Below are 14989 nucleotides of genomic sequence, written 5' to 3'. Positions count from 1 at the left end.
TTTTGTTTTGTTTGTTTGTTTGTTTCCCCTCCAGAGATAATAAAGTGATGTTTCCTAGTGCTGCGGTTCTCTCGCAGATACATTGTGCGCTTGTGCTGTGTGGGCTAACTGCATTTTCTTCCTGTGTCAGCTGTGCACAGTATCGTCCGGAACCAGCCTACCTCATATTGATTGCAAACAACTCTTGAAAGAGTAAGATGGAAGAAAAAGAGAAGAAGCAGCATCGCACAAAGCATAGCGGGCCAAAGGCAGAGAAGAAAAGGAAACGTTATCTCAGTGAACTGGGAATAGGAGACGAGGAGGATGCACGGAAGAGAAACCCCAAGGCCTTTACGGTCCAGTCTGCTGTGCGAATGGCCAGAACCTTCCATAGGTGAGAAGTGAGGATTGGTTATAGAGCATGCAAGGACAGCTGGAGGGGTGGATGTTGGCTGGGTTTTCTTGTTGGTGTGTGTAGAAATACCCATAGTGCAATTTTCACTGGTGTGAAACACATAGCTTTCTTTATGCTCCAGATGGTGTTGTACTTTATGTGTGTGTCAGAAGTGTGATGCTTTCTGCATCTGTGTTGCACGATGCAGCTGTGTTGGTCTTAATGGGAAGAAATGTGTATAGCTCCTTAATTTTGTGGAAATTCCAAATGCATATTAGTATTTGGGCTCTTGGTGAACCTTTGATCTCAAGCATTTGCAAATAGTGAAGACTTTCAAAGATTAAATGTCACAGTTTTTTAAGTTCTTGTATTTATTTATTTGTCACAAACTTCTTCTCAGAACTCAGGATTTGAAGACTAAAAAACATCATATTCCGGTGGTTGACCGCACTCCTTTGGAGCCACCCCCTGTGGTGGTGGTTGTAGTTGGCCCTCCCAAGGTTGGGAAGAGCACCTTAATAAAATGTCTCATTAAGAACTTCACAAGGCAAAAACTAGTTGAAATCCGGGGTCCTGTTACGATTGTTTCAGGTGAGCACAAAGATATGAGAAATGGAAATGCTTATTTTTCACTCGTTATTTGTCTTGCGTTTAGAGCTCGGATGTGTTCATATTCTCATAGTTGTTAGTAATTTTGAAGAAATCATTTGGATGTGTTATCAGGCATAATTTTAACAGTGAAAGAATAGTGCAACTTAGGCTTTTGGGGGACTTACCCTCTAAATTTATCCTGCTGGGATCCAAAGTCTGCTTCTTTTTTTTCCTTTCTGGCTTTTTCCAGGTTCCTCGGCCTCCCATACTTTCCCAAAGTTTTGTATTTCCAATGGGTTCTGTTTTCCCTTTTGAAGTGTTTTTCTCTGGCTTCATTCTAACCTCTACATGTGTTCCTATTCTTTCATGTTCCTTGTCTTATAATCGCATCTTTGTCCTTTTCTTTCTTAAGGCAAGAATTAATTTGTCTATCTGTTTCCAGTTACATTTCTCCACCTCATTCCCTGGTCAGCTCCTTTTCCTTTCTGTTAAGTTTTCAGTACCAGTTTCCACATGTCTTTAAGTCTGTTCCCTTAATGCTTTCCCCTGAATATCATCGGGGAAGATCACTGAGGTTCTAGGGGGAGCATAGCCTATGGCAACTCAAGGAACCACTTTGTAAGGGAGATGTTGGACACAGATGACTGAATGTTTGGTGCAGGTAGTCTCTTCAGAGACTTTAACTAATCTCCTTTTTGTAAGGAATAATTTACAAGTACGGGAAAGGAAAATTCATATGTTAAACTGAACTTTCTAATTGGTTAAAGTTGTTATTCCTGTCATCTAAAATTCAGTTAGTTAACTCGTTAGTCAAGCCAAGTTAACAGTGGATACTTTTTTCTTATTTGGATTCATGTTAAGAAATTTGTTTATACATAAATCCATTTTTTTATAGGCCAGGACAGAGTGTATTTTTCCTAATACTATCAAAAGAACAAATATACATGGTAAAATAAAATCCATAGTATTAACTCTGGGGCAATAAAGATAAAAGAAACAGTTGTTTGTTTTTTTTTTTCCCCAAAATAAAAAAAAAAGCCCTACAACAACAAATCCTCCCGTCTTCCCTTCCCCTGGCCCCCAAAGCCACACCAACTGATAATTTGAAACCAGAAAGTGAAAACTTAGAGGAACTTTTTAAAATAGGCACTTCTACATGTATGGTGCATGTGGGATGATCTGTATGCTAGAGTCCCAGATACTCTTGGAACTTCAGGAATGTAGCCTGAGAAGAAAACTGTGGACAAAGTAGTTTCCTCCCTTTGTTTCAATTTTTGATTCTTAATTCTGTTTTCAGGTAAAAAACGCAGGCTGACTGTTATTGAATGTGGATGTGACATTAACACAATGATTGACCTGGCGAAAGTTGCTGATTTGGTAAGTTAAAAACAGCATGTGATTTCTGCTGTAATTTGTACTGAAAATACTACTTTTGACTGGGCTCCACCAATGTCTGATTTTTCTACCCAGTGCTATTGAAGTCAAAAGTATCTTCAGTTTCAGAGAGAACAGGACTAAACTTGACAATAAACCTAATATTCTGGAACAATCCTTAGGACTTCTCTTATCCTGGGGGAGGGAGGAAATAGAAGTGTGTGTGATGATGGGGAGGATGTGGAAGAAGGGAAGTGCAACTGAACTTCATTGCTACTGCAACTGGTAAACTTTCCGTGGAAAATCTTGTAAGAGCCAAGGTGATAAAGTGACTTCTCATTAAGGGATTTAGTCAAACCATGTAATATATGAAAGTGGTTTTTAGTCAAGAAGTTTTCAGCTAGTATGTAAAGTAGAAGTATGTGTTAATTTACTAGTTGGTTTTATTTGGTGCACTGTGATGTCTCCATCTTTGAAGACCTCTGTGTAACAACTCGATGGATTTCAGTGGAGTGTGGTCACTGATGTAATTAACTTGGAACTTTTGTTTTACTGGACTTCGTCAGCAAATCTTGGTGACCCCATGCACAATCCATTTAACTGTTGAGAATTTTATGTTCATATGTGGTTTTGGACTAAGTTATTTATAGCTGAGTAGGTTTTGAGAACTTTAAGTATGAACTACCTAAATATGTAAATCTGTGTGTGCCGTAATGCAGGTGTTGTTCTGCTCGGATGCTTTTGCCTTGAGCAAGGGAAATGTATTTAAAAAAAAAATAAATTGTTAGTAGATGTGATGAGTGTTTGAGATTGTGCATGTTCATGATGATGCTGAGAATGTTTTGGTTTATTGTTAGGAGGCTGAGATGGCATAATCAAGTATCTGCTATCAGTTCCTATGTGTTTCTAAGGTCTTAAGTGCTGAGGCCCTAATACGACTTCACTTCTATTTTCATGTGACTGTTGGGTGCTGTTTCCCTGTGTCAGTGCCATTTATGCATAAGAGTAATAGCAGACACTTGAACTAAGTTGGTCTCATTTTACCAATAGACTTGGCCTTAGAGGCATTAGTGCACCCAAGACACAGATATAAAAATTCTATTACTTTTCTCAGACTTACCTGCGAATATTAAAGACACTCAATTTTGCATATTTAAAGTTCACCAAGTAAACACCTGTTGAGACCTTACTGTGATACGGTGTATTATTGCATTTGTAAAACAGCCTTATTCTTTTATAGTTTTCTATAGTTTTCTCAGCGACAATGAGGAAACCAAATTATGTAAAGGAGATTTGATGGACAGGATGAAGACATTTGATTTCCTAAATCTCACTAGCTTCTAAAGCAGCTAAGATCCACACTTCAATTAAAAAGCCAAAGTTGATTCTCACATTATATGAAATAAATAACTTTTTTGCAAGATTTTGGTTCCCAAAAAGCTTATTACTTTAAAGGTGTGATCTTTGAAATTGGCTCATGGTGCTGTTACAGCAAAATGCTGATGTTGTGTTTTCAGGTTTTAATGCTTATTGATGCCAGCTTTGGATTTGAGATGGAAACATTTGAGTTCCTGAACATATGTCAGGTACATGGCTTTCCCAAAATTATGGGAGTTCTTACACACCTGGATACATTCAAGAACAACAAACAGTTAAAGAAGACTAAAAAGAAGTTAAAGCACAGGTTCTGGACTGAAGTGTATCCGGTATGACATTCAGTATTCATTTTTCCATATATTTTTTGCATTAAGTTAGAAACGGAGTAATATTTAAGTGCTCGTGATGTTCTTACATTTTTAAAATAATACTATGAATGGTTAATGCTTATGGTTTATCAGATTATGTAGTCTTTTATTTGCTAAAACACTTGTGTAACTATTCACTATCCCAGTGTGACTAGCTACTAAATGTGTGTACAAGCAGAAAGGTCTGTTATGCAGGTGCTGTGGGAGGAGGATCTGCCTGTACATCTGAGAGACAACCTTTGTACATTTTTCTGAATGAGGAGTTGTTTTTCTAGGGGACAATTTGCATATTGAAGTAAGCTAGTTAGTCTGATCTTTTGGACTAATTGTGATATGCCATTTCCGATTGTGATTTACAAATTAGAGTTGCATTACCTCTGTCTATTTTTGTAGGTGCTAAATTGATGTTTAATATTTTTTATGTCTTTTTAATGTGTTTAGGGTGCTAAGCTCTTTTATCTGTCTGGAATGGTTCATGGAGAATATCAAAAGCAGGAAGTTCACAATTTGGGGCGTTTTATCTCAGTTATGAAATTCCGACCTCTTACTTGGCAGACGTCTCACCCATATGTTCTTGCAGACAGGTGTGTAGTTTCCTGCCTGTTCTTTAATCTCAGCATAGATAATACCTTGCCATTTAAAAAAGCTGTAATATTAGAGCAAATTAGTTCTATATGTGAATGGGTATTTAGTGTTATCCAGGGTGGCTTTGGGGAAATGAAAGCACTATTCAGGTTTGTGTCAGTAATTTTATCTGTTCAGTTTTCATTTGTTGAATGATTAGATAGACCTTTGGTATATTGTAATTACTTTTCTTAAAGACAGAAAAAAACCCAGTTAAAATAATCCTACTTGTTGATGATTATATTTAATTTCTGTGGGGAAAAAAACAAAACAAAACATCATTCCAGCAATTTAACAACAGCTGGAAAATTAGTCTTCTGGATTCCGTGGAACATCCCTTTTCCATCTCCACATATAGCATTTGACTCTTTGGAACATGAAAGTAATTTGATGGTTACTGTGCCTACCTGAGAAATTCCCTCACCTTTCACATTTTATTACAAGAATGCTCACAATTATGACTAAACTCCTGCAAGAATCCAAGGCACCTAGAATAAGTGACTTTCAAAGCTCTAATTTAATTGTCAGAGAAGCACATAAGCATCACACAAAATCCTGCAAAATACACAAAGCAAAGAGAGGGCAAATGAGAAAAAAAAATATTCTGTAGTCTTTCAGTGGCGTTATTTCAAGTTGCTATAACTGTTACTATTATTTTTGTTGTTGGGTCAGTTTTTAGACTCATCTGCAGCCAGAATGTGTGTCCCACCTTCTTCCTTGGCAGTGTGCTTGTGCTGCCTTCTTTGTGTGTTGTAGAAGGCAGTGGTGGAAGGAGTTTACCCCTTATCTGCCTGGAAACAGTCTTTCCCTCTGTCCTTCCCTGTGGTAGTTGTGTTGCTCACCACTATTACTGGGGAAGATAAAGTATTGTGTGGCTGCAGGGAATGTGGCTTTCAGCTGGCTTAGGGTGGTTATTCTGTTTTCTCTCTAATGGCAAAATGGATTTGAGGAGACTTGTGTGTGGAAAGCGTATAAACAGTAATTAAAATATGCTAAGAAAGTAGTATGTGTTTGGTGAAATGTCAGTAAGTCTTCTGGAGATATATCCTTGAGCATGATTATACAAGTTCTAAAATTTAATTTTAAATTATTTTTGAAAGATATTTTTTGCCATGGATTTTTTTCTTAAGATCATCAGAGTCTGCAGAATACACAATGGCAGCAGTGATGCTGCAATTCCTCTTTTTTTTGGAAGTTACTGTTAGGACTGCTAGATAATCAAACTTTTTTTTTTTGTGGATGATGGATAGAATGGAAGAGTTGACAAACCCAGAAGATGTGCGAATCAATCCAAAATGTGACAGGAAGATATCACTTTATGGATACTTGAGAGGAGCACATCTAAAAAACAAAAGTCAAATTCATATGCCAGGTAATTTATCAGATTTTTAAAACTGTATATTTACTGATCTATGAATAACAGCATAGATGTTGCTGATTGTGGAATCATTTGCATCTTTGAACTATACAGTGTAAAATAGTTTTTTCACCTTTCTTAATACATGTTATGCTTTTAGAAATCATTTTTCATAATACACATTTTTGTAAAAATAAACCCTTGTAAATAGTTTCTCTTTTAATGATGCCTTTTTGTTGCAGTGTTAAAGGCAATATTGGCAGTGTCTGAAATATTTCAAAGGTGTTTCACTTTAAAAGGTGCTTGAAGTGAAAAACGTACTAGCCCTAATAATGAAAACTAAATTTGGCTAATGTAAAATTTCTCAACTGAATAGATTTAATATTTTAAGTGAATTATTAAAAAGCTTAAATTCAGAAATATTTTAATAGTAGTATTACAGCCCTACTCAGTATTTGCTGGCTTTCTGAATTTAAAACCAAGCAACAAACCTGAAGTTCGGCAGTATTCTGATGAACTTGGGTGTGCTTCCCTGAGTTCAGTGATGAGGCAGAAGAATTGGTGTTTGATACAGGGCTCACTGTTGTTGAATCACTGAATGCTACAGTGTTTTGTTTTTTTTGTTTTTATTTTTTTTAATCTCTTCATGGTGAATTGTATGAACTTCAGAATCAAAGCTTTGCAGAAACCTTATTGTTTCCCTTGTCTGCCACTCCAGGCGTAGGTGACTTCATTGTAAGTGATGTGAGTTTCCTACCAGACCCCTGTGCTCTACCTGAACAGCAGAAGAAGCGTTCTTTAAATGAGAAGGAGAAACTAGTCTATGCCCCTCTTTCAGGAGTTGGGGGTATTGTATATGATAAAGATGCTGTTTATATTGACCTTGGTGGAAGTCATGCTCATGAAAAAGAAGAGGTATAGGAATGCTGTTGGCAATTTGAATTCTCTTTCAAAATGTAGTTTTTATCCTTAAAGTCAAAATAAGTGTTTAAAAATAAGCTTTTTAAAATAATTAGTCCTTATATATTTGTAGTGGGTAATTTCTTTTTCTTCTCAAACATTTTTAGGGGAGGGATATTTTTATTTTCTGTGTAAAATATTGTGCGAAATATTTGACAGATCAGTTAATATTAAGTACCTAAAGCTAGTTTCAGAAGCTTTCCAAACAGTGGCTTACAATTTATAAAAACTTCTGTTACTGGGATATTAATAACACTTATTTTGCGGGGCAGGGTGATTGTGGGAGGACATTTGCAGGATTTGACTGGTCAAAGGGAGAGATGGAAAACGTTTGCATACAGTTTGAATTCAGCTGCTTTCCCCTGCATTATGCTAAATGTTAAATATGTTTGTGTCTATGATACCGTGTGCTTGCTGATGTTTGCTGTAGTGATAGTTGCATACTGTGAAGGAGGCTGTCTTATTTTTTTCTTGAGTCAATATTGTGTACATTTGTGAGATGTGAAGAGGGGAAAATCTGAGAAAATGTTTATTTAAAATGCTTCAAATTTTTTTCTTGCATATGCATATTTCTTCTGTTCTCGGCAGATTAATGACTCTGTCAGCTGTTCGTTAGAAAGTAATTTATTAATTTTAATTAAAAAGTAAAAAAATCTTGGTTTTCCAGGATGAAGTGAGACCAAATCATGAACTAGTTCAGAGCCTCATCTCCACACATTCAGCCATTGATGTTAAGATGGCATCAAGCAAGGTCTCTCTCTTCACAGACTCTAGACCCTTAGGTTCAGAAGATGTAGGACAAGAGTAAGTTCTGAATGCTGAGAAGTGTTTGATCATGAATTAATTGCTTAATTTCAGCTTTTAATTTAGGAAAAATTCTCAGTAAAGCGCAGTTAGTAGAATGGCTTATTGCCTAATTCTTCCTCTTCTGACACTACTCATATGCCACATGTATTTTGAGGTAAGAATAATTGGTATTAGAAAAGTTTTGCAAGCTGCACAGTACTGCCTTCCAGGAATTCCTTGCTTATATAACCCTAAGTAACATATTTCTGTTTTACTTCAGGGTTTTGGAGAACGGCAGTCATAATTAGTAAAATTAACTAATAATCAGTAAAATTAACTGTCTGACTGATTTTCATTCTGTGGAAAATGAAGAACTTTTTTGAAATCATTTATGGCTGCAACATAGGGTGTAATTAAGAGGCATTCCTTACTTAAAGAGCTCCATAGCCTTTTTAATGTTCTCCATATCCTTGCTCTGTTTAAACAACAACAAAAATATTGAAATATTACCGTGAACCTTCTTTGTTTCATTAAAATTTCTTCGTACTTTACAATCTTACCCCAGTTGTGATCTTTGGGAAAACAGGTTTGTGATGCCAAAAGAAGAGAGAAAGTTTGATATGAAGGCTGGAAGAATACGACGAAAGGCGTTATTTGAAGAAGAGAAAGAAAATGACGGAGTAAGTGATGAGGAAGATGATGAAGATGAAGAAGAAGCAGCAATGTCTGAGGATGGAAGTGATGGTGATGATGAAGATGATGCTGAGGAGAAAAGTGACACAGAGCTGTTAGAGGAAAAAATGGCAGATGGGAGAGCCAAACGTCTGAAAAGAGAAGTGGCTAAAGAAGAAGCAGTGGATGAACTGCCAGCATTTGCAGACAGTGATGACGATCTTGAGGTGAGTTCTGAAGAAGGAAAAACTCTTCATGAAGAGAATGAGATGGAGGAAGATGAGGAGGAGGAAGAAAGTACTAATGAAGATGAAAGCTCAGATGGTGTATTTGAGACTGCAAGCAAAAGAGTAGCTGAGTCTAAGCAGTATGAAATAAATAGTGAAGATAAAGAAATAAGATCACAAATGTCAGGTCAGAGGCTGAAAAGAAAAGCAGTGCTCACTACAGATTCAGGAAACTGCACAGCAGAAGAGGCATCAGAATCTGAGGCTGAAAACTCTTTCCTTGATGAAGGTGATGATGAAGAAGGATCACATGATGACTCGGAAGTTGAAGAGTCAGATAGGAAGGGATTTCGGCACGCTCAAGTAAAGAAATCTGATAGTACTGGATGGACTAAATTTAAAGCTGTAGAAGCTGAGGATGATGATGTGGAGAACCTCTTGAGAGAGGAAGAGGAATATGAAGAAAAAATAGATTCTTCTGCTGACACAACAGGTAGATTATAAATATTCTATCTTTACTGTCCATTTTAAATTTGGCTTGTTAAAGGATATTTTAATTAGTAAGTATTATATGATGTTGCCATACATATATAGTTGTTCAACAGCAAACTTCAAATTAGGAAACCTGGTATTATCTACTATTAACCCTTTGATTTGCAATGTAGTATGCAGGTCTCAGATTTTCTTCCTCTAAAATGAAGGCGATTCACTTTACAAATTTCATTGATTGTGTATACATTTCTGTTTAATCTTTATGTAAAACAAATTATGATGTGCTTGTTACATTTAGAAAGAATAGAACTTTCTTGGGGAAACATTACTAAAATGTGTTAATCACTCACTGAGCACTGGCACAGGTTGCCCAGAGAAGTTATGGGATCTCTGTCCTTGGAGATGCTCAAAAGCTGTCTGAATGTGGTGCTAGGCAACCAGCTCCAGTTGATCCTGCTTAAGCAGTGGGGCTGGACCAGATGACCTCCAGAAGTCCCTTCTAAGCTCAATCATTTTGTGAGTTTGTGGAGAAGATGTCTCATCATGAAAATCTGTTACTATCGCTAATAATGTCTTAAAATATTGTCCTAAAATTAGGACTTACCAGAAAAAACAGTGATATAACTTGCTAGCCACAGTTTTTCTTTGTGTATATGGAGCATGGAAAAAAGAAACAGTGGGTTGTGACTACACTTACTGAGTCTGTTGTTGTGACTAAATAATTTGTGTGGCTCCTAATTCTTGTTCTGTGTTGGAGGTAGAATGCAATTTTTTTTTTTTCCCTTTTCAGGTGCACTTAAATGGAAAGAGGATCTTGCACAGAAGGCAGCTCAGGCCTTCCTAAGACAGCAACGTTCAACCCCCAATCTTCGTAAGCTTGTATATGGAACAGGTACAGATAAGTAGGTTTGGAGAGTTGTGCTGTCTGAATTTATAGAGGCATTTTAGCTGTTACCAAGTCCATAAGTCTGAATCTCTGAGCACTGTCTCTTGGTGGGAGGCTTGAGGAGAGTTAGTAGACTTTATAAGTTGTTGATACTCATTTTCACTAATAACTGTAGTTAAGATAGTTTTGACTTTTCTAATAAAAAGCATTTTAAGCTAATTTTCCACAGGACTTGATCGTTACTCATGTTTTCCGGTATGCATATTCCACCTGCACAGACACCACACCTCCCCCCCAGCATATAAAGTTTGATCACTTATGCAATTATCTAGTAGATATTATGTACATATATTGTGGTCGTTTGTGTCGTTTTTGTTTCATAAAGGGATGTAGTTTGTTGGCTGTTATCAGGCAGGAAGTTCTGACTCACTGACTGAGAGTGGAATATTCTTTTAGATGTGACTTAGTATTATCATACCTGTAGTAAGTGTGTTTGTCAAGAGGGGGAAAAAACAAAAGGTAGGTGGCTTAAAATGAAGAGAAAATTGCTATTTATACAGTTTGTCCTGTTTAATTCACAACTTTTCTAGTAGTTGTCTGAGTGTGCAAACCTCATCATGCCTTATCTCCTGGGTTGCTGCTCACCTTATTTTGTCCCTGTGCGGCTATTAGTTTAACTTATACTGGATCAGTGTATATTTTTACTCAGTCTTCTATGTTTAAAACTGGTTTTAGTTTGCATCTTTTTTTCTCAAACTATTGCAGAAGTTGTGAAACAAGGCAGAAGAGAGGTGGTTGATGTATGTAATCCATGTACAATGGGGGAGATAATCACAGCTTCTGTGTTTCATTTAGCTGTTGAGGATGAGGACCACGAGAGTGAGGACACAGGTGATGAACTTGGAGGTTTGTTTCATGTCAGCCGCCCAGACAAAGCATCAAAACAGAAGGCTAATGCTCTTGACTGCTCCAAATTTGTGATAGAAAAGCTGCAAGATTGGGATTTAGAAGAGGTAATAGCATTGGATAGTTGTTTCTGCAATATCCTATTCTGATTATGTCCTGGCTATATCTCATGAAGTGCTATGGAGTTGTCATTGAAACAGACTTAAGGGAACTGTGGCCAGTGTCACATCTTCTGCTACTTGGTGTTACTAGAAGTATTTATAGCTAACGGATTCCCAGGTCTGTTCTTACAGGAATAGAAAGTTGGAATAAATCAAATTAGTGCTTGGCTGTCTTGACTGTTTGGTGGATAATAGTTTGCTATTTATGTACCAAAATTCAAAAGCAGATGAATCAGGAGTTAAAATAAAATGCAAGGTAGATGCTTTGTTAGTGTAGAGACCTTTGGGCAAGAGTTGAGTTGTTCCTGCTTTCCCTGAGGCATAGTGTAGTTTTGGTAATGATGTCTTCTTGATGTGGAGCTGTGTGTGGGAATGCCAGATTCTCTCTGAGGAGGTATCTCTGGTGGAGGCGTGTGGAACGTACTGGAAGATGTTTTTCCTGTCGGCCAGCTGTAGCTGTACAAGGCAATGACACTGTTATTTTGCAGGTTATGAGCAGTATTCGAGACTGCTTTGTTACTGGGAAGTGGGAAGATGATAAAGATGCAGCAAAGCTGTTGGAGGAGGATGGTATGTGTAAGACTTGTAAAAATGATTAATGTATACGGGATTTTAAAAAAAGTATGACTTTGTAGCTATGTGTGTAGGATGTTTTGTGTTAGTGATATACTGGCACATTTTTTCAAACTATTGCATAACGTATTATACAGATACTAATATAATTAAACATTGCTGTAAATCTGTAAAACCAGTAGGCAGGCAGCAGATTCTGAAAATGTACTCTGAGAAACAGGGTATATAATTTAAATCAGTAAATTCTAAATTATAATTAGTCCTTAAGGCCAAGTCGACACTTGGCCATGCCTACTTTGATTATGTATGGGTCTAGCTATTCACCCTCTATATATTTTTTATTCTTTTGGATAGTCTTAGCAGAAATATTTGTAATGAGAAGACAAACTGATAATTCACATTTGGCTGAAAAGTGGTATCTATCTTCAGATGTTTTGAAGTTTTTTTTTTTTTTTTTGGTTATTTTTTTTTGTTTTGTTTTTAATGAGGAAATATGTAGAAAATTTTAATAATATGATTGTATCTTATATGCAAAATGATTGTGGTTTGATAGGCTTCTCTAAGCATTACACTTTTTATTAATTTTATTTTTTAAAATTGAAGTTAGGAGCTTGATTTTTCTGCTGGTGTCCTGTGTCATTAGAGTGCTAACTAACATGCTGTGTGGTCCTTTGGAATCATCTGAACTTTGTTTACATTTTTGAAATCATAAAGGTGTATTGAAAGAAGGAGGAGCCACTAGAATTCAGCTGAGAATTTTCAGGTGAAACTATAGAGAGGTAGAACAGACTTATAAAACTGTTGATGACAAAAATAATTGGACCCAAACTAGTCTACAAAGCAGTACTGAGGAATACACAACGCTAAAAATATAAAATAAATTAATATAAATAATATAAAGAGACGATATGGAACAATACAACAGCAAGTTAACTGCAGTATAGCAGAGTGGCTAACTCTCAGATGTCTTGGGTGCTTATTGTTGCAGAAGAACTGTATGGGGATTTTGAAGACCTTGAAACCGGAGTTGTGCACAAGGGAAAGCGTGCTGCTGAAGGAGATGAGGTCTGACCTCTATTTCTGTGTTCTTTAGAAAGATGTATGTATATGAGTTTCTGGTCAAGTGATAGGCATCTTATGTGACAAATTTAGTTTTCATCAATCAGTAGGAAAGAAATAAATTGGAACAGGGAAGAAGAGGTGTATATATTACAGACTTTGGAACCTGCATATATCTAGAATGGCATGTTTGTAGTCTCAACTGAATTGTTTAAAGTTAATTATGTAGAAGTCACCTCACTTACTTAACAATAGGTGTCAGGCTTAATCAAGTGCTGGATGATCTGGAGGTGTGTGAGAAGTATTTTAAAACCAAATGTGGCAGTGACTGTTGGTACTGTGCCATTTCAGCTGATGATAGTGCTGCTTTGTTTAAAGGCAGCAAATCATGGACACCGATGTAGTTTCCTAGTCCCTCCTCATGTCTGCATAAACATGGCTGGTGGAAGCAGTTTTATGCTGTGCCGTGGATATCTTCCAAGAACAGAGCTGTAGTTGTCTAGGACAATAGAGATTGAAAAATCAATCTTTTGTTTGGACTGAACAACTTGATGGCTTTGTATTTCATTATAAAATTGAGTGTAACAGCATCATTCTGGCAGTTTTCAGATGGTCTGTGAACAAACTTCCTCCTTTCTGGTGTCTAGAGTGCTGCCTTCCAGAACAGTATTACTCAGTGCTATAACAATTATTTTTTTTTTCCTCATTTATTATGTGTGCTTGTTTTAGCTGTAGAGTAACAGCTAGGTCAGTTGCAGGGTCTGTTTCCTGACATGAAAATAAATGTTAAGTCAAGAAGTTGTCAGTGAAAAAGGATATGTTTAGAGCATGAAATATTTTCATCATTGCTGAAATTACATATTCCTGTATGAATAATTTACTAATTTTTGTCTGAAACAGAAGTATTTTTAAAGTGTCTAATAATTTGCATTATGAGAAAATATTACTTAATATATATTAAGCTGTTAATCAGAATGGGTTGTTTTCAGTGAGCAGTTTTACATGTTTGATAACTTACTGTTGATTAGCATGAAAGTGAAGAAGAGGAGGAAGATGGAAAAATGTCCCAACCAGAACCTAAGGAGGAGGAAAAGCAAAAGGAGCGCATGGACAAGAAAAGGAAACTGAAAGAAATGTTTGATGCAGAGTATGATGAAGGGGATGCCACATATTTTGACGATCTTAAAGAAGAAATGCATAGACAAGCACAGGTACAAGCTGTTAACTTGACAGTTTATCTGGGTATATGTCTAGAAAAGTACCTTACAGAGTTTTGTCAGAGATTTTTTTTTCCTAGAAATGTACGTGACATTCAGGAGTTACTTCAAAAGGAATGCACAAAGAAATACATGCTTGCAGTTTTTTTATGGTTGAACTTCTTGATTCCATGAGCTGGAATGAAAAACAAGCCAAACACCTGAAAGCTTAATTGAAATTAACTTAAGTAGCTAACAGTGTTGTAAATCACGGAATAAGTCGGGATGTGTCATCTAAACTTCATCTACTTACTAGTTTTTAACAGTTACCCATTTGTCCCTTAGCGGTGGAACTAGCATGCCAAGTCTCAAAAACAAAACCCAAAACAAAACAAAACACCCAACAAAAAACCAAACCACATGAGAGAGGAGGTTCCCCTTCAGGAATGGGGACGGGAAGGGCATCCTTTTATGTGTAGGAAGATGAAAATCTTTCTCGTGGTGATTTGTGTCAGTATTTTTCCAGTATTACTTTTAGTATGATTTTTTTGCAATGTTATTAATGGATAAGTAAGTTCTGTGTGGCAGTGTTTTTCATCAAACTGTCAAGTTATTTTGAGGGGGGAAAAAAAAAAATGACCATTGCTCTGTATGTGTGGTAGCAATCTGCAGGGTAAGTTTATCCAGAACTGAAGGTGTTGATTTGTGCCAGGCCTTGGTTTTTTTAGATAAAATCTTACCGGCTTACAAGTAGCTTCTTTCTTTGGCTTACTTTGAAGAGCATTGCCTTACTTTGCTAATAGCTTCACTGTCTTCCCTTTTGACAAAATCTTGCCCTACATACTCATTACATTAATCATTACCTTCTTGCATTAGCCTCTGTCATAAGTGATCACATGAGCTCTGCTATGCTGATGTACTTACTGAGAGCACTTAGAGCATAAGAAGGGTGTTCCAGTAAAAGAATATTTGCAGCTGTTTCACTTGAGGTCTGTTACACAAATACA

General features: G+C 36.6%; 1 protein-coding gene across 1 annotated transcript in view; it reads left to right on the top strand.

Moving 5' to 3' along the window:
- The first annotated feature begins 197 nt into the window (after nucleotides 1-197).
- Nucleotides 198-14989, top strand: part of BMS1 (BMS1 ribosome biogenesis factor) — a 21470-nt gene continuing 6678 nt past the window's right edge. The window contains exons 1-14 of the mRNA XM_008944178.1: nucleotides 198-373; nucleotides 774-964; nucleotides 2262-2341; nucleotides 3856-4044; nucleotides 4525-4667; nucleotides 5958-6079; nucleotides 6783-6963; nucleotides 7685-7828; nucleotides 8397-9202; nucleotides 9992-10093; nucleotides 10943-11100; nucleotides 11643-11724; nucleotides 12716-12792; nucleotides 13815-13997. Of these exons, the coding sequence (XP_008942426.1) occupies nucleotides 198-373; nucleotides 774-964; nucleotides 2262-2341; nucleotides 3856-4044; nucleotides 4525-4667; nucleotides 5958-6079; nucleotides 6783-6963; nucleotides 7685-7828; nucleotides 8397-9202; nucleotides 9992-10093; nucleotides 10943-11100; nucleotides 11643-11724; nucleotides 12716-12792; nucleotides 13815-13997 (2634 nt within the window). The remainder of the gene's footprint in view (nucleotides 374-773; nucleotides 965-2261; nucleotides 2342-3855; nucleotides 4045-4524; nucleotides 4668-5957; nucleotides 6080-6782; nucleotides 6964-7684; nucleotides 7829-8396; nucleotides 9203-9991; nucleotides 10094-10942; nucleotides 11101-11642; nucleotides 11725-12715; nucleotides 12793-13814; nucleotides 13998-14989) is intronic.

The sequence above is a fragment of the Merops nubicus genome, unplaced genomic scaffold (assembly GCF_000691845.1).
Source record: "Merops nubicus isolate BGI_N331 unplaced genomic scaffold, ASM69184v1 scaffold347, whole genome shotgun sequence".
NCBI classification, from domain to species: Eukaryota; Metazoa; Chordata; class Aves; order Coraciiformes; family Meropidae; genus Merops; species Merops nubicus.
This window is presented reverse-complemented; position numbering and strand designations above follow the sequence as displayed.